This window comes from Megalobrama amblycephala, linkage group LG24 (genome assembly GCF_018812025.1).
Source record: "Megalobrama amblycephala isolate DHTTF-2021 linkage group LG24, ASM1881202v1, whole genome shotgun sequence".
NCBI classification, from domain to species: domain Eukaryota; kingdom Metazoa; phylum Chordata; class Actinopteri; order Cypriniformes; family Xenocyprididae; genus Megalobrama; species Megalobrama amblycephala.
The window spans coordinates 31,358,949-31,383,716 of record NC_063067.1 but is presented as its reverse complement, the minus strand read 5'-3'; the positions used below and the strand labels follow the sequence as shown (position 1 = coordinate 31,383,716).

At 35.0% G+C, this 24,768-nt stretch overlaps 1 protein-coding gene across 6 annotated transcripts in view; it reads left to right on the top strand.

Annotated features, from left to right (window-relative positions):
- The window catches only part of prkcbp1l (protein kinase C binding protein 1, like), a 41,557-nt gene extending 17,731 nt beyond the window's left edge, over positions 1-23,826 (top strand). For 5 of the 6 annotated variants that reach the window (XM_048177566.1, XM_048177567.1, XM_048177564.1 and 2 more), the window contains 16 exons: positions 5,119-5,232; positions 5,356-5,448; positions 5,610-5,697; positions 5,781-5,836; positions 5,958-6,035; positions 6,203-6,318; positions 9,436-9,908; positions 9,990-10,097; positions 10,181-10,336; positions 13,411-13,935; positions 14,017-14,454; positions 15,617-15,747; positions 16,931-17,011; positions 17,425-17,503; positions 17,689-17,928; positions 22,918-23,826. In XM_048177566.1, coding sequence (XP_048033523.1) covers positions 5,119-5,232; positions 5,356-5,448; positions 5,610-5,697; positions 5,781-5,836; positions 5,958-6,035; positions 6,203-6,318; positions 9,436-9,908; positions 9,990-10,097; positions 10,181-10,336; positions 13,411-13,935; positions 14,017-14,454; positions 15,617-15,747; positions 16,931-17,011; positions 17,425-17,503; positions 17,689-17,928; positions 22,918-23,096 — 2,955 coding nt within the window. In that variant the 3' untranslated portion in view covers positions 23,097-23,826. Of the gene's footprint in view, positions 1-5,118; positions 5,233-5,355; positions 5,449-5,609; positions 5,698-5,780; positions 5,837-5,957; positions 6,036-6,202; positions 6,319-9,435; positions 9,909-9,989; positions 10,098-10,180; positions 10,337-13,410; positions 13,936-14,016; positions 14,455-15,616; positions 15,748-16,930; positions 17,012-17,424; positions 17,504-17,688; positions 17,929-22,332; positions 22,533-22,917 lie in introns of those variants that run through there. The other variant, XM_048177569.1, reaches the window with a different exon arrangement.
- The last annotated feature ends 942 nt before the right edge of the window (positions 23,827-24,768 follow it).

The window sequence follows — 24,768 nt, the reverse complement described above, 5'->3', positions numbered from 1 at the left end:
GCTCACCAAGGCTACATTTATTTAATTAAAAATACAGTAAAAAACAGTAATATTGTGAAATATTATTACAATTTAAAATAACTGTGTACTATTTAAATATATTTGACAAAGTAATTTATTCCTGTGATGCAAAGCTGAATTTTCAGCATCGTTACTCCAGTCTTCAGTGTCACATGATCCTTCAGAAATCATTCTAATATGCTGATTTGCTGCTCAATAAACATTTATGATTATTTTCAATGTTGAAAACAGTTGTGTACTTTTTTTTTCAGGATTCCTTGATGAATAGAAAGTTCAAAAGAACAGCATTTATCTGAAATACAAAGCTTCTGTAGCATTATACACTACCGTTCAAAAGTTTGGGGTCAGTAAGAATTTTTATTTTTATTTTTTTGAAAAGAAATTAAAGAAATGAATACTTTTATTCAGCAAGGATGCATTAAATCAATCAAAAGTGGCAGTAAAGACATTTATAATGTTACAAAAGATTAGATTTCAGATAAACACTGTTCTTTTGAACTTTCTATTCATCAAATAATCCTGAAAAAAAATATTGTACACAAATATTTTGTACAATTGTACACATTAAATGTTTCTTGAGCAGCAGATCAGCATATTAGAATGATTTCTGAAGGATCATGTGACACTGAAGACTGGAGTAATGATAGTGAAAATTCAGCTTTGCATCACAGGAATAAATTACTTTGTCAAATATATTCAAATAAAAAACAGTTATTTTAAATTGTAATAATATTTCACAATATTACTGTTTTTTACTGTATTTTTAATTAAATAAATGTAGCCTTGGTGAGCAGACGAAACTTCTTTTAAAAACATTAAAAATCTTAGTGGTTCCAAACTTTTGGACTGTACTGTATGTAATGGCGTCGGTTATTTCTTTATGCTTTTTTGAACTCTTTTTGTATGTTGGTTTGCAAATGCCTGTATTATTATTTTTGTTCACCTGGTTCGGAATATGCCATTGTTTTTCTATGTAAACACATGCTAGACGGATGTCTTTAACTGTTGCTCTCGCATCTTTTGCATGTATCCATGACATGCCGTTTGTACACATCGTTCAAGGTAAAAGTTCAACTTTTAAAGGGGCTCTATGTAAGATTTTTACTTTAATAAAGCATAAAAATACCCTAATATGTTTGCAGATATTTCGGAAACATGCTAAGTTCACCTACTTGTTTCTCAGAAAAACAATGCTACAGCCAGATATTCCACTTTGAAAATGTGCGTTCCGTGTCGGAATGTCTGTTTTGTTTTGGTCTGTGCGAAACCATGTGCTGCAGTTTATCCAATAGTATTTCGACATCACAGGTTGCCAGTTGGCGGAAAACACCGCGTATTGTAGCCATGGAAACTAACAAACAAACTGGGTCAGAGAATCAGGCAATAACGTCAGCTGCGTGTTTTCGCTCTCTTCTCTGTCACGGTGAAGTGACACACACCCGCGCGGGCGCCTCCTCTCTCTCTCTCTCTCTCTCTCTCTGTCTCATTCGCTCCGGTTAAGTAGTGTTAGTATTGCACATAATTTTAGTCATTTCCGCAGGTTTCGCGCTCACACCGAAAGCGCGCGCACTACTGATCTATATAAGTGAAGCGTACAAGCCACGCTCAGTCTCAAACAGACTCACAAGTACCAAAATAAGCACCTTCCTGTGCTTAAACTGTCAAATACATACAAAAGTATGTCAAAACCAGCGGCGCAGGCAATCTTGGCGAGTACACAGATGAACACAGTCAGTTTTGAATCGTTAAATAGCTAAGAAAGTGAACCCATGTTGTGTGTAGCAGTATTGGTCCGTTGAACACCGTTAATAGACTCTTAAAGGGACAGCAGGCAAATATTCCTGCTGCTGTCTGTCATGTTAATCAAAGAACAAAAGACAAAGAAAATCACTTTCTGCTCTTGACTGACGTTTCATAACTTTAATGGTAAGAATTATTTGCAATAAAGACTACAGAAATTAAGGTAACCAATGCAAAATAACACTGAATGTTCTTACCTGAATAAAAACCCAGTTAACCCGAAAAACTTAGTCTGTGTCCGAAAACCTAGGTAGCTGTCTTGCTGCCTCGCTGTCTTATAAGAGAATGACTTGTACGGCAGCGTTTGTGCATGAAGGCACCTCACGAAACTGATTTCGGACAGACTTCTGAGGCAGCGTAACAGTTTAATGATCTACAGCAATATAGTGCAAGCTTTGGTGAGAACTAAACAAATATTTAATTACTACAGTAGTAATTTCTCGATAGAAATGATATCAAAATTGAAATATGTTGGTCAAAATCGTACATTTATACACAAACTGAGCAGCAAACGCAACTTTCGGACGCCATCTTTATTTTTCTAGCTCAACTGTCACAGAATGGAAAGCACAGGATTGTGGGATATCAAAGGCAACTAAGGATACATCCATGCTTCCTTCAAAAATCGATCTGAGGAAGGTATCTCATGAGACAGGAAGTGAAGCTAACATTGGATTCGGACATGCCTTGATGACTTACTACCTTGAAATGTGTCCTCAGAAGGCAGCATTTTCCAGTTTTCGGACGCAGCCTTAGTTTCATAGCTCTCTTTATTCTATTGCATTTATTTGAGTTGTTTATATTTTATTACTTTTACTTGTTTTTTTTTATGAAAATAAAACTCTGCATTGAAGAAAAGTAGATTTTTTTTGTATATGTTGTCAATTATAGTTCTTAGAAAGAAAATCGGAATCGGCAAAAATCGGTATCGGCCGATCACACTAACAAAAATCGGAAATCGGAATCGACCAAGAAAACTGCAATTGGTGCATCTCTACTAAAAAGCCTCTGAATCTATCTAAATATCTCTATGAACGACAGCATATCAAAACAGATAAATCAACTCATCAGCTCACAGTGTTTAAGTCTCCTCAGCTTTCATTGTCAATTGCGCTTCCTATTGTTGCTGGCAACCATATGCTGTAAAAGCTGGCAACCCGCGACTTTGAACGAGGGGGCGGGCCAAACAATATTTTGAATTTGGACTGCAGTACCTATTTTGAACACTGGGTGTCATCCCTACATAGAGCTCCTTTAAATAACATGTCTATAGACTTGCATCTTGGTTTTCAACCGCAGAAACACATTCTGTGTGAATGTTTTGCCGCAACGAGAGTTTAACAGTTCTTGCAAATTACCTGGCACTATGATATACCGTCTCTCCTGTGTCCAAAATACTCCAAAGCCACGGATGTTCATCTTCCCTGTTTTAGTGCTTTCTTCCAAACCCGCTCTGTTCTCGTGCTAGATGTAGGCGCACTGCATTCACATTGCATACTGATTAATCGCACAGCCAAAAGCCAAATCGCACAAAAATGACTAAAGCACATAAACTAAAAAAAAATAAAAATATTAAATATTCTATTTATATATTTATATTATGTTTTTTTTGTCCATACAATGCAAGTCATTGGGCTGGAATGTTGTCTTCTTGACATGACACACCTGTGAGGTGGATGGATTATCTCAGCAAAGGAGAAGTGCTCACTAACACAGATTTAGACAGATTTGTGAACAATATTTGAGAGAAATAGGCCTTTTGTGTACATAGCTCATGCAAAATGGGGGCAAAAGTGTCGCGTTTATAATTTTGTTCAGTGTATATAAAAATGTCAATACAATGTAAAGCAGTGGGGAAAAAAACGCTTATTCCAATATTCCCAACAACAATCCTTTTCGAACATTCTTCAAAATATCTTCTTTTGTGTTCCAAAGGGTAAACTATCCCTTTAAAAAAAAAAAAAACACATTTTGGCTGAAATCCAAGGCAACATTGCAGTATTCTTTTGCGGAGAATGTTTATATCCAAAATAGCGGATGAGTCACAATAATTGTTTATCATAAATAAACATATGTCAGTCAGTACTGAAAAGTGTTAAAAATTGTTCTGCAGTATAATTACATTTTTAAAGGGATAGTTCACACAAAAATGAAAATTCTGTCATTTACTCACACTCAAGTTCTTCCAAACCTGTATAAATGTATTTGTTCAGATCTCGTCCCCCATTGACTAACATTTTAGGAAAAATACATACTATATTAATCAATGGGGGGCGAGATCTGTTTGGTTACTGACGTTCTTCCAAATATCTTCCTTTGTGTTCAGCAGAACAAAGACATTTATACAGGTTTGGAGTAAATGACAGAATTTTCATTTTTGTGTGAACTATCCCTTTAAATGTGTGCTATGTATTATGCAGTATCAGTATCAGTCAATTATGAGGTTCCTTAATAGAGTGCATTAGATCCCGCCCACTTTTTCAGTGCCGTTGGTTCCACAAGTATTTAGTAAGACAGACTTGATTACAGGTGGAGCTAATAAGATCTTTTGGAGTGTTTTGCATGTTTCGGCTCTGGTTGGTGGAATTTTCTATACAGCATCATGGGTAATGTAGTTTTTCACCACAAATTATGCTGTTAAACATGATTATTTTAAAACTAAGCTGAAATAATGCGAGCTGACAGCTTCCACAGAAGCAAATACTATCGATTAACAACCTCGTAGCTCACAGATAAGATATCGTTAAAAATCAGTTTCCCTATATAGAAATTGAATGGAATTTTTACTTCCAGAACCCGACTGTTGCGGATGCTACGCTCCCTATGTAGACAGCAAGCTCACTAGGTTTTGGAACACTATATATGATGGACTCTTCTCCTTTCCTGAGTGTTCTATACTTTTTCTTGGACTAGGATGAACTAGACCATTCATAAAATAGTGAAACGAGTTGAAATTGTTTTGTAGAGGTGTAGATATTTCCTCTGACGACAATTTATTTGCTTGCAATTTTTTTTCATGCATCACGAAATCTGAAATTTGGTCACAAATCAATTTATTCTGGTATAATTTGTATGTTTACAACTTGAAATAGCTTCAAGTACTTTCTTACACTCCTAATTCGGAGCAGATGGCATTTAATAACATCAGGCTAAATGGACAGTAACTATGAATCGACAGATATTAACTTCTGCCTTTTGAAACTGGAAGTGTGAGAACGCTTGAGTGCATATGAATGATTATCAAATGTTGGTGAGTGATGTATGTATATAGTACAGTCATTTCACTCTCTGCTTCAGAAAATAACGGTGGCTGAATGCATAGAGACTCAGAGTAAAGCGATGACCATGCTGAACCTGGAGCAGCTGTCGTACCTGCTGAAGTTCGCGCTGCAGAAGATGAAACAGCCAGGGGTGAGTCAATTACAATTTATTTAATCACTCCGTATTTTCATTATGATGCTATTGGTTTTCATGTGACTGGGGTACATTAATTCAACCATTGCGGCATATCTTTATGAATGATTTATCTTGCAGACGGAGCCGTTTCAGAAGCCGGTGTCCCTGGAGCAGCACCCCGATTATGCCGAATATATATTTCACCCAATGGACCTGTGTACTCTAGAAAAGGTACATCAGGTTTTCTGTGTTACAAGTGTTCAGATATTGTTTTTGTCTTCATTTTGAAGAGTATATCTATTGTTTTATCATGTAAAACCTAATTAATTGCTTTTTAGGCACTATATGTGGTAAAAACAAATGCTGTAACTGAGAAATATATGTGTCTGTAGAATATCAAGAAGAAAATGTATGGTTGCACAGAAGCATTTTTGGCTGACGTGAAGTGGATTCTGCACAACTGTATCATTTATAATGGAGGTTAGTGCTGGATTGTGAAATCAGTGCGCTTGTTTCTTTACTCACATCTGTACATTCATGACGTCTAAACGGCTCTATTTCAGGGAACCACAAGCTAACAGCAACTGCTAAAGTTATTGTCAAGATCTGTGAACATGAAGTGAGTGGTCTAATATAATTTCAATACATGTTAATAAAAAGCTTTTGAAAGGAAGTGTATGTGTAATTGTACGTATTGTGTGGTCTTGGGAAGTATTACAGTATCTATTAATCATCCACAGATGAATGAAATTGAGGTTTGTCCAGAGTGCTACCTGTCCGCCTGTCAGAAGAGGGACAACTGGTTCTGTGAACCTTGTGTAAGAGGATGATTTTTTTAAGATATAATAGTACTGTTCATATGTGAACGCTGGCTGCTTCGTGGTTTGTAGTTAACCCTGTGAATTATGTCATGTATTTTTAAAAACCAGTCTGTCAATGATGTCTGGGCTGTATTTCAAATGCTCATGTTTATGTTTTCTTGTAGTCTCAGCCTCACCCTCTGGTGTGGGCCAAACTGAAAGGTTTTCCCTTCTGGCCCGCTAAAGCCCTGAGAGACAAGGACGGTCAGGTGGACGCACGGTTCTTTGGCCAGCATGACCGGTGAGCCTATTACTCTTGTATTTACTTAGGCATTCACTTATATTGAATATATTAAATATTTATGGTAACACTTTACAATAAGGTTCATTTGTTAACATTAGTTGATGTATTAACTAACATGAACTAACCTTGAGCAATACTGTATTTGTTAATCTTTGTTAATGTTAGTTAATAAAAATACAGCAGTTCATTGTTTGTTCATGTTACTTCACAGTGCATTAACTAACAAATACAACTCTTGATTTTAATAATGTATTAGTAAATGTTGAAATTAACATTAAAGGTGCCCTAGAATTAAAAATTGAATTTATCTTGGCATAGTTAAATAACAGGAGTTCAGTACATGGAAATGACATACAGTGAGTCTCAAACTCCATTGTTTCCTCCTTCTTATATAAATCTCATTTGTTTAAAAGACCTCAGAAGAACAGGCGAATCTCAACATAACATTGACTGTTACGTAACAGTCGGGATCATTAATATGTACGACCCCAATATTTGCATATGCCAGCCCATGTTCAAGGCATTAGACAAGGGCAGCCAGTATTAACGTCTGGATCTGTGCACAGCTGAATCATCAGACTAGGTAAGCAAGCAAGAACAACAGCGAAAAATGGCAGATGGAGCAATAATAACTGACATGATTCATGATATCATGATATTTTTAGTGATATTTGTAAATTGTCTTTCTAAATGTTTCGTTAGCATGTTGCTAATGTACTGTTAAATGTGGTTAAAGTTACCATCGTTTCTTACTGTATTCACGGAGACAAGAGCCGTCGCTATTTTCATTTTTAAACACTTGCAGTCTGTATAATTCATAAACACAACTTCATTCTTTATAAATCTCTCCAACAGTGTAGCATTAGCTGTTAGCCGCGGAGCACTATCAAACTCATTCAGAATCAAATGTAAACATCCAAATAAATACTATACTTACGCGATTAGACATGCTGCATGACGAAACACTTTGTAAAGATCCATTTTGAGGGTTATATTAGCTGTGTGAACTGTGTTTATGCTGTTAAAGGTAAGCGCGAGCTCCGGGGGCAGGGAGCGTGAGGAATTAAAGGGGCCGCAGCCTTAAATCGGCTCATATTTAATGATGCCCCAAAATATGCAGTTAAAAAAAAATCTATGGGGTATTTTGAGCTGAAACTTCACAGACACATTCAGGGGACACCTTAAACTTATATTACATCTTTTTTAAAAGACGTTCTACGGCACCTTTTAATAAACCTTATTGTAAAGTGTTACCAGTTTTACAATATTATTGCAATGATTTTGCTACCGATATAAAAAATTAAGCAACATCACTTAAATCAAAGCTTGAACATAATATTTGGCCCATTCCTAAAGACCATTACTAAAGTTTTGTGACCTGAGGGTGTTAAAACATATTTCAATAGCATTTCTGATTTAATCTTAACCTCTGATTTTAACTAGCAAATACATTTAGGAAATTTGATTCATTTCTGTGAATCAATTTTTTCCAACTATAACAATTTGGCAACCAATTCACTACAGTGTTTATAGAAGCTTGCATAATTTTATTTTTTTTATTTTATTTCTGATTTGCTGCTCAAAAAACATTTCTTATTATTATGAATGCTGAAAACAGTTGTGCTGCGAATATTTTTTTGTGGAAACCGTGATATGCTACCAATCAAAAGTTTGGGGTCAGTAAGATTTAAAGGGGTGGTTGATTATGATTTGACTTTTTTAACTTTAGTTAGTGTGTAATGTTGCTGTTTGAGCATAAACAACATCTGCAAAGTTACGACACTCAGAGTTCAATGCAAAGGGAGATATTTTCTTTTACAGAAATCACTGTTTAAGGACTACAACAAACGGCTGGTAGGGACTACAACTTGCTTCTTCCCGGGTTGGTGACATCACTAACCCTAAAATTTACATAAACCCGCCCCCGGGAACACACAACAAAAGTCTCTCCATCAGTGTCGACTCCGGTTTGAACAATGTAAGGCTGAACACCGTTACTGACAATCCTCATTTTGGCTGCGTGCGATTCTCCAGCTTTGTTGTTGTTGAGCTGTTAAAGCTCCGCCCTCTTCTGGAAAGGGGGGCGGGAGCAGCACCTCATTTGCATTTAAAGGGATGTTACAAAATGTTTCTATTTCAAGTAAATGCTGATAAATGCAAATAAATGTATCATGGTTTCCTCAAACGTATTAGGCATAAAAACGTATAACAAACATAATTAAACAAACAAATAATTCTTATTAAACATTTATAATAATCATAAATGTTTCTTGAGCATCAAATCATCATATTAGAATGATTTCTGAAGGATCATGTGACACTGAAGACTGGAGGAATGATGCTGATACGTTATTACTGTTTTTACTGTATTTTCGATCAAATAAATGCAGCCTTGGTGAGCATTTTGACAAGGTGACTTCTTTCAAAACATTAAAGGTCCCGTTTTTCGTGGTTTTTTGAAGCTTTGATTTTATTTATAACTTTTCATGTTTCGCGTGTAAAAAAACACAGTATTTTTCACATAATTTACTTATCTGTATACCGTGTTTCCACTGTCATAAAAAACGTACTTCCTTGTTCTATGAAGTCCCTCCTTCAAAATACAAGGTTCTGATTGTGCCAGCGGTTCCTGTGTTGTGACAGTGGATCTTGCCCAGAAAGGTCACGCCTACCATACTGGAGATGCCGCGCTCATATTGTAAACACATTTTACCCTATTTGAGCCGGAATAGACCCGGTTACTGCGGTAAATAACAGCGCTGACGACATGGCGACAAACACGCTTACAAACGCAACTCTTGTGTACCTTGGGCGGAGGTCAAAAAACTGAGCCTGGGTGAGGGATGTAGTCCCTGGCCGTTCGATAGGCGACTTCTGTTAAATAAAATATCTCGCTTGGCAACTGAGCTTAAAATTTTACAGATTTTATTTATACTCTAACAACAACATTACACACTAACTAAAGTTTGAAACATGGGATCATGAAGAACGGAACCTTTAAAACATTTTATTTATAACTTTTGAGCGGTAATGTACATCAACAAGGATCTTACAGTGGAGTTATACTGCCATACACATTTTTATTTGTATTAAAATATGTACTTTACCTTTCAGAGCCTGGGTGCCCATAAACAACTGTTACCTCATGTCTAAGGAGATCCCCTTCTCTGTGAAGAAGACCAAAAGCATCTTCAACAGCGCCATGCAAGAAATGGAGGTCTACGTGGAAAACGTGCGCAAGAAGTACGGTGTGTTCAACTACGCTCCGTTCCGGACGCCTTACACACCCAACAACCAGTTCCAAATGCTGCAGGACCCTAGTAACCCTAAAAAAGGCATGGTGAAGCCTGAGAAACAGGACAAGGTCAAGTTCAACTTCGATATGACCGCATCCCCCAAGATGCTCCTGGGGAAGACGGTGATGTCAGGAGGGGCGGGACGGCGGATCTCTGTGACGGACATGCCCAGATCGCCAATGAGCACCAACTCCTCAGTCCACACGGGGTCAGACCTGGAGCAGGACGAGCGAGGGGCGAGAGTGTCGTCGAGTCACTATAGTGCCGGTGAAGACTCAATGGATTATACAGGTGATTACCTAGACTTCAAATGGCCAATATTTTGTTTAACAAAAAATAGTGGGTGATTAAAGTTTAAAATCTGGCCCCCAGCATCCCCTGGGTCTCTGAAGACAAGCGGCAGCCCCAAGCCTCTCGTACCCACGCCGGTTAAACAGGAAAGGAGCTCGGCCACAGGAGGCATTCTCAACCTCAATCTTGGTGAGTTATCAAATCAAGCCGCTGTCCACTACACCATTTATCTCTGTGTTTATTGAATATTTGTGTTGGATGTGTTCCCTCAGATCGCATTAAAGCTGAAATGGACCTGAAGGAGTTGAGTGAGACTGTACAACAGCAGCAGCAGCAGCAGCAGCAAGGGACGTCAGTTCTCCTCACCTCTCCCAAAAAACCTACTAGGAGTTTGGATAAAACTATAGAGAGCTGCAAAGCCCAGCTGGGTAATGAACACACAGACACACTGAGATGATGACAGACCTCAACTATGACAAAACACTTTTTCAGCAACCTTGGTTTCGAAAATGTATTCACATTTATTTCCTCCATATGAATATCAGAACGTTCTTGAATCAGACCAACCTGCTTTGAGATCAATCACAACATTACAATATTTGATTTCAAGCAGCAAAAATAAAAATATTGTATTTAATACAGGGTTACAGAATTGAATTGAGAATGTCTTTTCAATTCCAATTCAAATGCCCAATTTGAATTGATGTAGCAAAAAGGAGCCAGAATTAAAAGTAATTTTTAACAAGAAGGGAAATTAAGAAAGGAAAATTTGTCAAGGCAGTTTTTGAGTGTTGTTTGAAAGTAAAAAAAAAAAAACATTTTTAAAAATCTAAACGTTTTTACAGGCCTTACAGATTTATAGAGCAATGTAAAAGAAATCTTCATTCATACCATTACTGACAAATTTCTTCCAAATATCCATTACTTAAATGTCTTTGAATTGCAATTCAGTCATATTTCTCTTCCTGCCATTCTTTTTCATATTCCAATTCAGCTTCCTGTTGTGACCAGTTCAGTTCAAATTCCAAGATACAAATTGAAAAGGAGCCCATTCTAAATTTTGCTTAACCTTAACATCTTTTTATGAGGCAATAAACTCCACTTACAACTCCCTTAAAGTATTGTAAATGATAATCTAATCAGTGTGGGGTTTTGTGTAGTTTCATTGTCTTATCAGAATCCAGCACTACTGTTTCTATGCTCAACCCGACAGTATTCTGTGTTCATTTAAAGGTGCGGTGTGTAAATTTTAGCGGCATCTAGAGGTGAGGTTGCAACCAAAAGCAGCTCACCCCTCCCTTTCAAAGCAAAAGCTACGGTGGCCATCTGGCCGACACAAGTGAAAGATGTCATCATCTGAGACAGCAGAGAGTACATTAGCCAGTCAAGCAATGAGGTTTCTTCTTTCTTCTAACAAAGAACGGTCTCTGCTTCTAATAAACCAGACGACTACTACTGCTTCTGCTGCTACCTCTTCATGCGTATTCAATGTAGTGATGATGCGAGCTGCCTCTAAAAACATGAACAAACATAGTGACTAAACGCGCTCTGTAGAGTGTTTGTCCGTTTAGGGCTGCTGTAGAAACATGACATGTAAGGGGACCTGCGGTGTATGTAGATAGAAATGGCTCATTCTAAGGTAATAAAAACATAATGGTTCATTATTCAGGTCTTTATGCACCACTGAAAACATAGTTATGTATCATATATTGCATTTCTGTCAATAGATCCTCCCAAATTTTACTTATTGCACCTTTAACATTTTGTTGGTAGATAGCAATTTAACTAGCCTATATATATAATACATACAGTTTGCATTAAAAAGTATGTGAACCACTTGCAGAATCTGTGAAAATGTGAATAATTTTAACAAAATAAGAGAGATCATACAAAATGCATGTTATTTTTTGTTTAGTACTGTCCTGAGTATTTTACATAAAAGATGTTTATATGTAATCCACAAGACAAAAAAATATATATACAGTACAGTCCAAAAGTTTGGAACCACTAAGATTTTTAATGTTTTTAAAAGAAGTTTCGTCTGCTCACCAAGGCTACATTTATTTAATTAAAAATACAGTAAAAAACAGTAATATTGTGAAATATTATTACAATTTAAAATAACTGTGTACTATTTAAATATATTTGACAAAGTAATTTATTCCTGTGATGCAAAGCTGAATTTTCAGCATCGTTACTCCAGTCTTCAGTGTCACATGATCCTTCAGAAATCATTCTAATATGCTGATTTGCTGCTCAATAAACATTTATGATTATTTTCAATGTTGAAAACAGTTGTGTACTTTTTTTTTCAGGATTCCTTGATGAATAGAAAGTTCAAAAGAACAGCATTTATCTGAAATACAAAGCTTCTGTAGCATTATACACTACCGTTCAAAAGTTTGGGGTCAGTAAGAATTTTTATTTTTATTTTTTTGAAAAGAAATTAAAGAAATGAATACTTTTATTCAGCAAGGATGCATTAAATCAATCAAAAGTGGCAGTAAAGACATTTATAATGTTACAAAAGATTAGATTTCAGATAAACACTGTTCTTTTGAACTTTCTATTCATCAAATAATCCTGAAAAAAAAATATTGTACACAAATATTTTGTACAATTGTACACATTAAATGTTTCTTGAGCAGCAGATCAGCATATTAGAATGATTTCTGAAGGATCATGTGACATTGAAGACTGGAGTAACGATGCTGAAAATTCAGCTTTGCATCACAGGAATAAATTACTTTGTGAAATATAGAAAAATAGAAAACAGTTATTTTAAATTGTAATAATATTTCACAATATTACTGTTTTTTACTGTATTTTTAATTAAATAAATGTAGCCTTGGTGAGCAGACGAAACTTCTTTTAAAAACATTAAAAATCTTAGTGGATCCAAACTTTTGGACTGTACTGTATGTGTGTATATATATATATATATATATATATATATATATATATATATATATATATATATATATATATATATATATATATGCCTCTGTAAAATGGTGCATTCAATTAATCAAAAATGACAGTACAAACATTACGAACATTTATTATAAACATTTATAATCTAAATTAATCAGTTTGTACTGATTAATTTATAATCAGTACAAACATTTATAATCTTAATTATAAATGCTGTTCTTTTGAAGTTTTTATTCAAAGAATCCTGGGGGAAAAAAATCATGGTTTTCACAAAAATAAAGCAGCACAACTGTTTTCAACATTGATAATAAATGTTTCTTGAGCAGCAAATCATCATATCAGAATGATTTCTGAAGGATCATGTGACACTGAAGACTGGAGTAATGATGCTGAAAATTTCTGATAAAATAATTGAAGCCTTGGTGAACATTAGAGACTTCTTTCAAAAACATTAAAAAAATCTACATCTAAACATGTACATCTAAAGCCCTACTTTTGAGCTCCATTATGTTCCCAGATATGCAGTCTGTAAAAATTATAACAGAAAAAAATGTCTCTCTGTCCACAGGAATCGATGAGATCTCAGATGATGTGTACCGTGGTGTTGAGCACAGTGATTCGGACGACTCGGACAAATCTGACTCCAGTGACAGCGAATACATGTCTGACGACGAACAGAAGCCCAAGAACACTAACCACAACAACAGTGTCCATAAAGACTCCAAAAAGAGACCCAGACCGCCATCTGCTCAAGGGCAAGACCCAGACGCTGCCCCATCAACCGCTGGAGCAACTACAGGTGGGGACAAGAAATCCTCAGATCCCCAGACCAAAGAGAAGATAAGTGGTGGCGTGGAGAAAGACTCTCAGGAGAACAACAAACCCCTTGCGCCGACCCAGAAGGAGCGGTCGCAGCCTGGGCAGGACGTTCGGCCCGCTGGACCAGAGCTGGATGTGGACTCGGACTCTGAACGGGAGCTGGTTATAGACCTCGGTGAAGAACCGGGTGGAAGGGAAAAGAAGAAAGCCAAGCGAGAGACTCCATCAGCCCCCGTCTCTACACCTAAAGATCAGGCGGGCATTAAAACAGATGGTAGATACCTAACATTTCAGATTTTGTTTCTCTAAAAAACATTTTTAATCTGAATCTAATCTAATTCTTCCCTCTGTTTAGGTAAAGCTCCCGCATCTACCAGCATATCAGCTTCTCCATCCACAGAAAACGCTTCATCTTCTTCCAATCCTGGTCCAAAAGATGCAGCTTCATCAGCCATCAAGCCTCCAGCTACCGTCACATCTGCATCTACCACTCAAGCCACCTCCACCTCGGCCATTCACCCCGTGTCTACCGTCCCTGCCGCATCCAATGTGGTGAAAAAACAGCGCCCTCTGCTGCCCAAGGAGAGCACACAGCCGGCCCAAAGGCCTGCGACGTGGAACCAGGCTGGTGGTAAATTCCAGACCTCGTCTCAGAAGTGGCACATGCAGAAGGTGCAGAGACAACAACAACAAGGAGAGATGGTTCCTCAAACAGCGGCACAGAGCCAAGCGCAGCCCCAGACCTCAGCCAACAACTCCAACACGCGCTACCAAACCAGACAGTCCGTCAAAGGTAATTACATCGATTCCCAGTGACTCCAGCACACGCTACCAAACCAGTCAGTGTGTCAAAGGTAAATACATTCCCAGTGCAGAAGTTTTATTACCATATATATATATATATATATATATATATATATATATATATATATATATATATATATATATTTTAGAATTTATTTTAGATTTTTTTTTTTTTTTTTTTTCTGACCTAGGGAAATAATCCATTCATAATGAATAATAATAATAATAATAATATATACACGCATATATAATTTAAAAATACATTTTAGATTTTTTTGTAATTTTATTTATTTTTTCTGACCTAGATGATTTAGAAAGAATTTAGAAGAATAATTTTATATAATATATATATATATATATATATATATATATAATTTTTTTCTGACTTAGATGAATAATAATTATTATTAATAATAATAATAATAATAATTATATATATATATAGTCATTTAAAAATAAATTTAATTTACTTTTTTACCTAGATGAGTAATTAATTATATATCCAGCATATATATATATATATATATATATATATATATATATATATATATATATATTTTAATAATAATATTTTTATTTAATTAACTAGAATTTGTGAGATAAACACAAAAAAATAAACACTGAAATAATCTGTTTAAATCTATTTTTAAATGTGCAATAATATGTTTAAAAAATATGTAAATGTATAATCTATTTTTATTTAATGACTAGAATTTGCATAAGATCTTTTATTATACCCATTTATTCCCATTTCAATGTATTTTTAGATTTAAAAACAGATTTAAATATAAAAAATCTGTATTAAAAAAATAGATTTTTGCTTTGACATAAATAATTAGCACACCATATAAAATAAATCATATAACTTTATTTGGACATCATGATTCATCAACTGGCCATTCTTGTGAGGCTAATGACGTTTTTTTAGAGGTCAAATAATCATCTTTCATGGAAAAAGAAAAGTGATTTCACAAATAAGCATGAGCTTCACATTTATCCAAAAAATATTTTTGCATTTAAAACAACAACAACTAAAGGATGAGGCAAAAAAAAAAAAAAATTCTGTGGTGATCAACCTTATGCAACTTAATTTGTTTTGAAGCCAGAACATTGGTTTAATTCGGCATTAATCCTTTCTCTTGTTTCACCAGCTGTTCAGCAGAAAGACACTTCACCTGTTAACACAGGGTCAGGTACGTCCACTTCCAGTCTGGCTGGAGACTTCCTCACCCCTCCTGCCTCTGCTGATGTCGCCGCTGACATCGCCAAGTACACCACTAAGGTGAGTCATATATTCACTTCAGAAATAAAAACTGCCAAACTGTTCACTTAAACAGCACATTAGTACAATAAACACCTTCAAAAAGCAATGCAACAATTCTTATTGGACATCTTTATATAGTATGTTTTCAAGCACAAATCTTTGATTGCAGGCCACAGCTAATTCAAGTGTGTTGTTATTCAGAAACCTTCAAAACCTTTTAATAAAAAAGAATAAATAAATGAAGAGTTTGGTTCCAAAACGCGATAAACGCCATTTTCAAAAAATTGAGTTTCCGCCAAATCAGTATTGTATCTGGTCGGTATTGAAAAGTCATTTATTAATTTTGCGCAAAATGCGATATCCGTCGTGTTATTCTGTCATGTTTTCTCCATTTCTTCCCAAAACGCGACAAACGCCAGTCTCCTTTTTCTGCAGAACGCGATATATCCGCTCTCCACCAGTCACAGCGCACCATTCCACACACTGTAAACATTAAAGGCTTTTTTAAAAGCCGTTTTTAATACCAATGTACTCGGCAAATGTGTTTATTTAACCGTGCGGTGGCGCCAGATACTCTTTAATCGGTAATGACAAATAATTCATAACATTAACAAGATGACCATTGGAGCGACGGCTGAATGTATTTTTAGTAAATTGGCTGAATATAAGATAAATATTGGCAAAGTTTAGACTCTGTCATACATGTGAATCAACTTACTTTGTTGTGTATTTTCAATTTGAAAAATAACTTTTATATTGATGGATTAATTGCATTTTGAAAAAAAAAGTGTCATGGATTTATTGCATTTTGGGGAAAAAATAATACGTTTTTATAATAAACTTTTTAAAATCAAAATGTAGATTTGAATTTTTTTATGTTTTTATATCCAAAAGATGCTATGTGAAAGTTTGAAACAGAAAATAGTGGTTTTCATCTTGCCAATGTTTTGGTAAAGAAAACACCTTTTTACTCAAAATAATCAAAATGGAGTTATTGCGTTTTGGAACCAAACTCTTCAAATATTATTCCAGTATGTACTTTCATTATATGAAATTAATTCTGATGCTTTTTGGATAATTAGTTTGAAATATATAATTGATCCATCTGTTGAACTACTATTATTCAAATGTGTCTAAATAATGTTCAAGTCGATGGTGAATGTGACTGTGGTCTTGTCTGTGTTATCTATCATAATGGCAGATGATGGACGTGATCAAGGGAACAATGACAGAGATATACAATGATCTCTCTAAGAGCACGACGGGGAACACCATTGCAGAGGTTTGTACTTTTTCTTTTTTCTTTTTTTCTTCATTCCATCATCCACACTCTTTGTCAATGTGCATTTTATGAAAAGTTAAGACACAAATAGGGTGTTGACAGACTGAATTCATATTATGCCAATATATTGATATGGTTCTCATGTGACATTCTCACACCATGAACAAACTTCATGAAATCAAGGAAGATGTTTTTATCTTTTTTTTTTTTAAAATCAATGGAACAAGATCTCAAATCTGTCATCATAGAAGAGAAGAGATGTCACTGCGAGATTTTGATTAGGTTACATGAATTAAAAAAATGATGATAAATCCTTTATAATAAATACTGCAATATTCTATAAAAGTAAAAATGGTCCATTTTGATTTCAAAAACAAACAAATTTGTGACTTTCTCTGTGGATTTTGTTGCAGATCCGGCGGTTGCGGATCGAGATCGAGAAACTCCAGTGGCTGCATCAGCAGGAGCTGTCAGAGATGAAACATAATCTGGGTAACTCTCCTTGATGACTTACAGTCGCACTGCAAACTGTGTTTCGGGATGCTATAGCAAATACTTTTGTTATCCAGTGCAATTTAGAGAGCATTGACTAAAGGCGCACTAAACTCCTACAAGATCTAGATGACCAAGCCAGAGCTTCAGTCACTGATATTTCACCATTGTGTGTTTGCGTGTAGAGCTGACCATGGCTGAGATGCGGCAGAGTCTGGAGCAGGAGAGGGAGCGGCTGGTGTCAGAGGTCAAGAAACAGATGGAGGTGGAGAAACAGCAGGCGGTGGACGAGACCAAGAAGAAGCAGTGGTGCGCCAACTGCAAGAAAGAGGCCATTTTCTACTGCTGCTGGAACACAAGTTACTGTGATTACCCATGCCAGCAGGCACACTGGCCCGAACACATGAAATCCTGCACACAGTCAGGTAACCATTTCTCTACCTTTTTCATTTTTCATGTTTTACCACTTTTACCAAAACTGTTGGGAATGGGAATGGGATTGGAAAATTTTGCAGGTCAGATTCGAACTTTTAGCACCCAAATGAGCACCAAAGCTCAGTTTAAATGCTAAGCCACTGCTCTGAATGGCTGTTCAGAATAACATACTACTTAAAGTGTATTAGTTCACCCAAAAATGAAGATCTGTGTATGTTCGCTGGTCAATGTTTATATGTGAATAAAAGCCGAGATCAAATCTGTTCATCAGATAAAGTGATGGAGTCTCTTCAGAAGACTCGAATCATATGGCTTACTTTTAAGATCTCTTTATGAACTTTTTGAAGAGTTTTGGGTGAATAGACCTTCAATAGAGGGACAGAAATCTTTCATATTTCATAAAAAAAAAAATCTTGAAGATTAACGAAAGTATTACAGGTTTGGAATGACATGAGAATAAATAATTGATAACAGAATTTTCTTTTTGGCTATTATACAGTACAGTCCAAAAGTTTGGAACCACTAAGATTTTTAATGTTTTTAAAAGAAGTTTCGTCTGCTCACCAAGGCTACATTTATTTAATTAAAAATACAGTAAAAAACAGTAATATTGTGAAATATTATTACAATTTAAAATAACTGTGTACTATTTAAATATATTTGACAAAGTAATTTATTCCTGTGATGCAAAGCTGAATTTTCAGCATCGTTACTCCAGTCTTCAGTGTCACATGATCCTTCAGTAAATCATTCTAATATGCTGATTTGCTGCTCAATAAACATTTATGATTATTTTCAATGTTGAAAACAGTTGTGTACTTTTTTTTTCAGGATTCCTTGATGAATAGAAAGTTCAAAAGAACAGCATTTATCTGAAATACAAAGCTTCTGTAGCATTATACACTACCGTTCAAAAGTTTGGGGTCAGTAAGAATTTTATTTTTATTTTTTTTTAAAAGAAATTAAAGAAATGAATACTTTTATTCAGCAAGGATGCATTAAATCAATCAAAAGTGGCAGTAAAGACATTTATAATGTTACAAAAGATTAGATTTCAGATAAACACTGTTCTTTTGAACTTTTTATTCATCAAATAATCCTGAAAAAAAATATTGTACACAAATATTTTGTACAATTGTACACATTAAATGTTTCTTGAGCAGCAGATCAGCATATTAGAATGATTTCTGAAGGATCATGTGACACTGAAGACTGGAGTAATGATGCTGAAAATACAGCTTTGCATCACAGGAATAAATTACTTTGTGAAATATATTCAAATAGAAAACAGTTATTTTAAATTGTAATAATATTTCACAATATTACTGTTTTTTACTGTATTTTTAATTAAATAAATGTAGTCTTGGTGAGCAGACGAAACTTCTTTTAAAAACATTAAAAATCTTAGTGGTTCCAAACTTTTGGACTGTACTGTATATTCTACCTACTGCAATTGACAAAAAGTGCCATATATAACAGAGCACACCGCACAGAATACTATGTCCCATAATGCAATGCACACAGCATGAATATTCATTTTCAGTGTAATGCAAAATTTGTCTATTTTCTTTTTCTTTTACTTTTACGGTGACCGGGAGGGGACATGTTCGGTTCACTTAGTTTTGTCGTGGCCACGAGATCGTTTTGTCGAGGTAATGACATCCTTATGTCGTGGCCACGCGATGTAAAGTCGTGGCCTCGAGATCATATATTGAGGGAACGACATCTATTTCTCATGGCCACGAGTTACATGTGTAAACAACGCTCGCTACCATAGCAACCTGGAATTAAGAATGATAAAATAAGGGTGGAATGTCTATATAGTCAACATCGCGCTCAATGTAATAAGCTATAAATAGCCTATTGCGCGCGATGTTGCCACTATAGCATTCAAATGAAGTTTGCTATTATTAATTTGATAACAAACTTCATTTAATGATAATGAACATTTATCCATCCCATCTCACAGCCTTTTAATCTGATCGTGTCATTATTATTATTAATATGCCTATTAAACCTAAATAAAATGAATAAAATGATGAACTTCATTCAAATGCTGTTACGGGCACGAGGGTCTACAAATGATAACAGACGCTCATTTATCCTATCTTCACGGCTACAATACAGTCATAAAGTCACATTTTATTGGCATGATCTGGCATTTAAAGTATTTACACAATAAGGATACACGAAATGAAGGGGAAAATAAAGCAAATAGGGCTACATAACAATGAATAAAAAACATTTAACCAATAATGAAAGCCTAATAATAATAATTAATAATGTAAAAATATGAAATAAAAAATTAACAGTCAGTGAACGGATTTAAAAGACTGTTGGATGTGATAAAAATATACACGGCATATTCTAATATTTATTGATAAACTTCATTCGAATGCTGCTGTAGGCATCGCACACAACACAATAGGCAACATGTTAATAATCACTTCTTAATTCCGCGCTTTTTCTTAATTAAAAATAAATATTATTATAATCTTATCTATTTCTGATAGTTCCAGGTTGTTACGTGTTGTTTACATGTAACTCGTGGCCATGAGAAATAATGTCGTTCCCTCAACATAATGAAGTCGTGGCCACAAGAAAAATATCTTGTTCCCTCACCATATGAACTCGAGGCCACGACTTTACATCGCGTGGCCACGAGTTCATTTTGTCGAGGTAACAACATCCTTATGTTCATATGGTGAGGGAACGACTTATTATCACGTTCCCATGAATTAATATCTTGGGGCCACAACATATTATTACGTTCCCACGAGTTTATATGTCGTGGCCACGACAAAACTAAGTGAACCGAACATGTCCCCTCCCGGTCACCGTAACTTTTTATAGTCGGATCAAATAATGTGATGTTAAGACAATAATGATAATAAAAAAAAAACCCTATTTTAATGCCAAGACAATAACAGAATGACACTCGCATAGTAGAATGTATACTATTTTTTTATTCATTATTTACTATAGACCCTTTTCACATTTCTGGGGTTCTCAGAAGCGTCAGTCATCATAGTTGTGTGAATTACAACAAATGTTATTTATGAGTTCCTACTTTGCTCCTTAGCAAAAGAAAAAATCCACAATAGTGTTTCTATGATTTTCCAAAAGAGGAAAAAAATATCGAGAGATTAATTACGTTGACCAGAAGAGAGAGAGAGAGATGTCAAATTTGCTTTTACTCCCTCATCCAGTTGCCTGTAATTTAATGCCGAAGTAATAAAACAAAAGTATACTCTAAAAAAAAAAGTTCTTTAAAGGGTTAGTTCACCCAAAAAATGAAAATTCAGTCATTAATTACTCACCCTCATGTCGTTCCACACCCGTAAGACCTTCGTTCATCTTCAGAACACAAATTAAGATATTTTTGATGAAATTCGATGGCTACTAAAGACACTTCATGTGACTACAGTGGTTCAACCTATGAAGCGACGAGAATACTTTTTATGTGCCAAAAAAACAAAATAACTTTATTCAACAATATCTAATGATGGGTGATTTCAAAACACTGCTTCATGAAGCTTTACGAATCTTTTGTTTCGAATCAGTGGTTCAGAGCGTGCATCAAGTCACATGATTTCAGTAAACGAGGCTTTGTCACGTCATAAGTGTTTCGCAATTTCACCACTGGGGGGCATGACTTTGGCAGTTTGATCTGAGGCCTCACTGAGCCATCGGATTTTATCAAAAATATCTTAATTTGTGTTCTGAAGATGAACGAAGGTCTTACAGGTGTAGAACGACTTGAGGTTGAGTAATAAACAACATTTTTGTGTGAACTAACCCTTTAAGGCCCGTTCACACCAAGGACGATAACTATAATGATAAAGATGTAGTTCTAAAAATTGTTAAGAAACCACAACTATAACGATAACGGCACAGAGAAATGATACCGTTGGAATCCCTTCCCGCTGATGAACGATAAAAACCCTGACAGCCAATCAGAATCCATTCTGCTGTAATAAGCTTGAGCATTTAAAGCAGCAGACAACAAAACAGAACGATATCGCCCGCTGGTGTGGATGCTAATATACTTCTCTTTTATAGTTATTGTTCTGAACAGGCCTTTACACATTAGTAACAGTTCTATTTAGAACCCTTTATATGCTGAAATGGTTCTTTGTGTCAGAGTTTAGGGTTCTTTATTCCCGCCTTTTTGTTCTTCAAATCTGTAACTCTCAAAGCCACATCATTACTGATTTTCTGGAGCTCAGCCATTCAATTACAGACTGTCATCACAATCTCAACAGGTAAATGATTTCTTTCTTAACATGATTATGATTTTTAACTTTCAGTTTGCAACTTGTTTCTTACCAATCATGTCTTTTTCCATTTTTTTTTTCCTCTGAGTTACACTGTAACTCAATTGTGTATTTCAGATGCTGTCCCCATCTGCAGAGAGAAACTGCCAATCAAAATACACACATAATGATGGACATAAATATTACATAGAGAATTGTGAAGATATTATCTGTATCACGTTCAATGCCCATTGATATTTATTAATGCATTCAGATAATAACTGTTATTCCTGCTATAATAATATATGTCAATACAAAATAAAAGTACCTTACTGACACATGCTGTTTTTGTTGTTGTTGTTGTTTATGTTATGTATAGAAGCTACATGATATTATAAGACCAGTCAGATAGAGGGGTAAAAAAAGATATTAATTAATAATATATTAATATTAATGAAAATATACTATATAAAAAGGTTATTTATAACACCATTAAGGTCTTCTATAGCACTTTCAAAGCATAAAAAAATGGTTCTGCTTCAAAAAATATTGCTGTATTTTCAAAAAAGGGTCTGTTTTTTCCTTGACTAGTAAACAGTACTGTGCAGTATGTGGTAAGCTGCATTCCCTTCAGATCTTAACCACTCTCTTTTTGCATATGGATTTATTATTCAAAAGCATATGTCTCAATTAATAATTCTCTCGTTTTTTAAATCTCCATAGCCACAGCATCTCAGCAGGAAACTGAAGCAGAAGCCAGTTCGGACGCAGCCGGAAAACCTGTAGGACAGTCCCCTAAAACCCAACCTTCATCTACAGGAGAAAGAACATCTCCGGCAAACCACGGACCCTCCCCTTCCACAGACAACACTAAAGGCAGCTCCTCCGTTGCCGTCTCATAACCCGAGGGCAAGACTTGTTTCATCATCAGAGCGGTGCCATTCAAAGAGAGTCAGACATTAACAACAAAAGACCTTGACTCGTTTCAAACAGACTGTTTATTGTTCAGTGTGGTCAGCACACTTCCTGTTCACTACATCAAACTCGACATTAGGATAACTCCTATAGAAGTTTGATTCATTTCTACTTACATTTCGTATTTGAATTTGTGACTTGTTTAGTACGAAGACAGAAACACCCTTTGATATAAAATATGCAACTGTAAAACTGTTGTGCTTTTTTTTTTTTTTTTTTTTTTTTTTTTTTACATATCAACTTTTGTAAACTTCAACAATTGTGTTTGATCGATATCATTTTTTTCTGTCAATGTGAAAGATGCACTTAGAAGTGCCTCTGGAAGAGTAAGTTCACTTTATACAGCGGTAAACGTAAACGAAGAGCGTGTTTGTACAGGTCAAAAACGTCCGGAATATGATTGTTAGTACTAATGGATTGTCACTACGTTTCTTGGAAAGATTCAGAGATTTATATCCGTCGCCCATGAAAGGCTTCTTGATAAATAAACAACAAAAAAGAGCAAAAATCTAGAGGAGCAAAGGAAAAGATTATACTTATTGAGGGCATGTTTCTTTTTTTCTCTTGTCTTGTGGACTCTCTTGTTTACATACTGTAAATACAAAAGAATAAGCAGAGATGATATCTGTAAAAATAAAGTCTTCATGAGACACACAACTCTGGTGTTATGCATTTGTACCAAGATTATCTATCGTTCTATATGTCTGTCAATCTATCTATCGTTCTATCTAATATTTCCTATCTATTGTTCTATCTATCTATCTGTCTATCTCTCTGTCAATCTATCTGTTGATCTATATCTATCTGTCATTCTATTTATCTATCTATCGCTCTATCATTCTATCTAATATTTCCTATCTATCTATCGTTCTATCTGTCGTTCAAATATTTCCTATCGTTCTATCTATCTATCTATCTATCTATCTATCTAATATTTCCTATCTATCTATCTATCTATCTAATCTATCTATCTATCTATCTATCTATCTATCTATCTATCTAATTTTCCTATCTATCTATCGTATCTATCTGTCGTTCTAATATTTCCTATCTATTGTTCTATCTATCTATCTATCTATCTAATATTTTCTATCTATCTATCTATCTATCTATCTATCTATCTATATTTCCTATCTGTCTGTCTATCTATCTATCTATCTATCTATCTATCTATCTATCTATATGTCTGTCATTTCCTATCTATATCGTTCTATCTAATATTTCCTATCTATCTATCTATCTGTGTAATATTTCCTATCTGTCTGCCTATCTGTCTGTCTATCTAATATTTCCTATCTATCTATCTATCTATCTATCTAATTTTCCTATCTGTCGTTCAAATATTTCCTATCTATTGTTCTATCTATCTGTCTATCTATCTATCTATCTATATCTATTTATCTATCTAATATTTCCTATCTATATCGTTCTATCTAATATTTCCTATCTATCTATCTATCTATCTATCTATCTAATATTTCCTATCTGTCTGTCTATCTATCTGTCTATCTATCTAATATTTCCTATCTATCTATTTATCTATCTAATACATCAACAATTTATTATTACAAAAAGTTAATATTTAGCTTACATCAATAA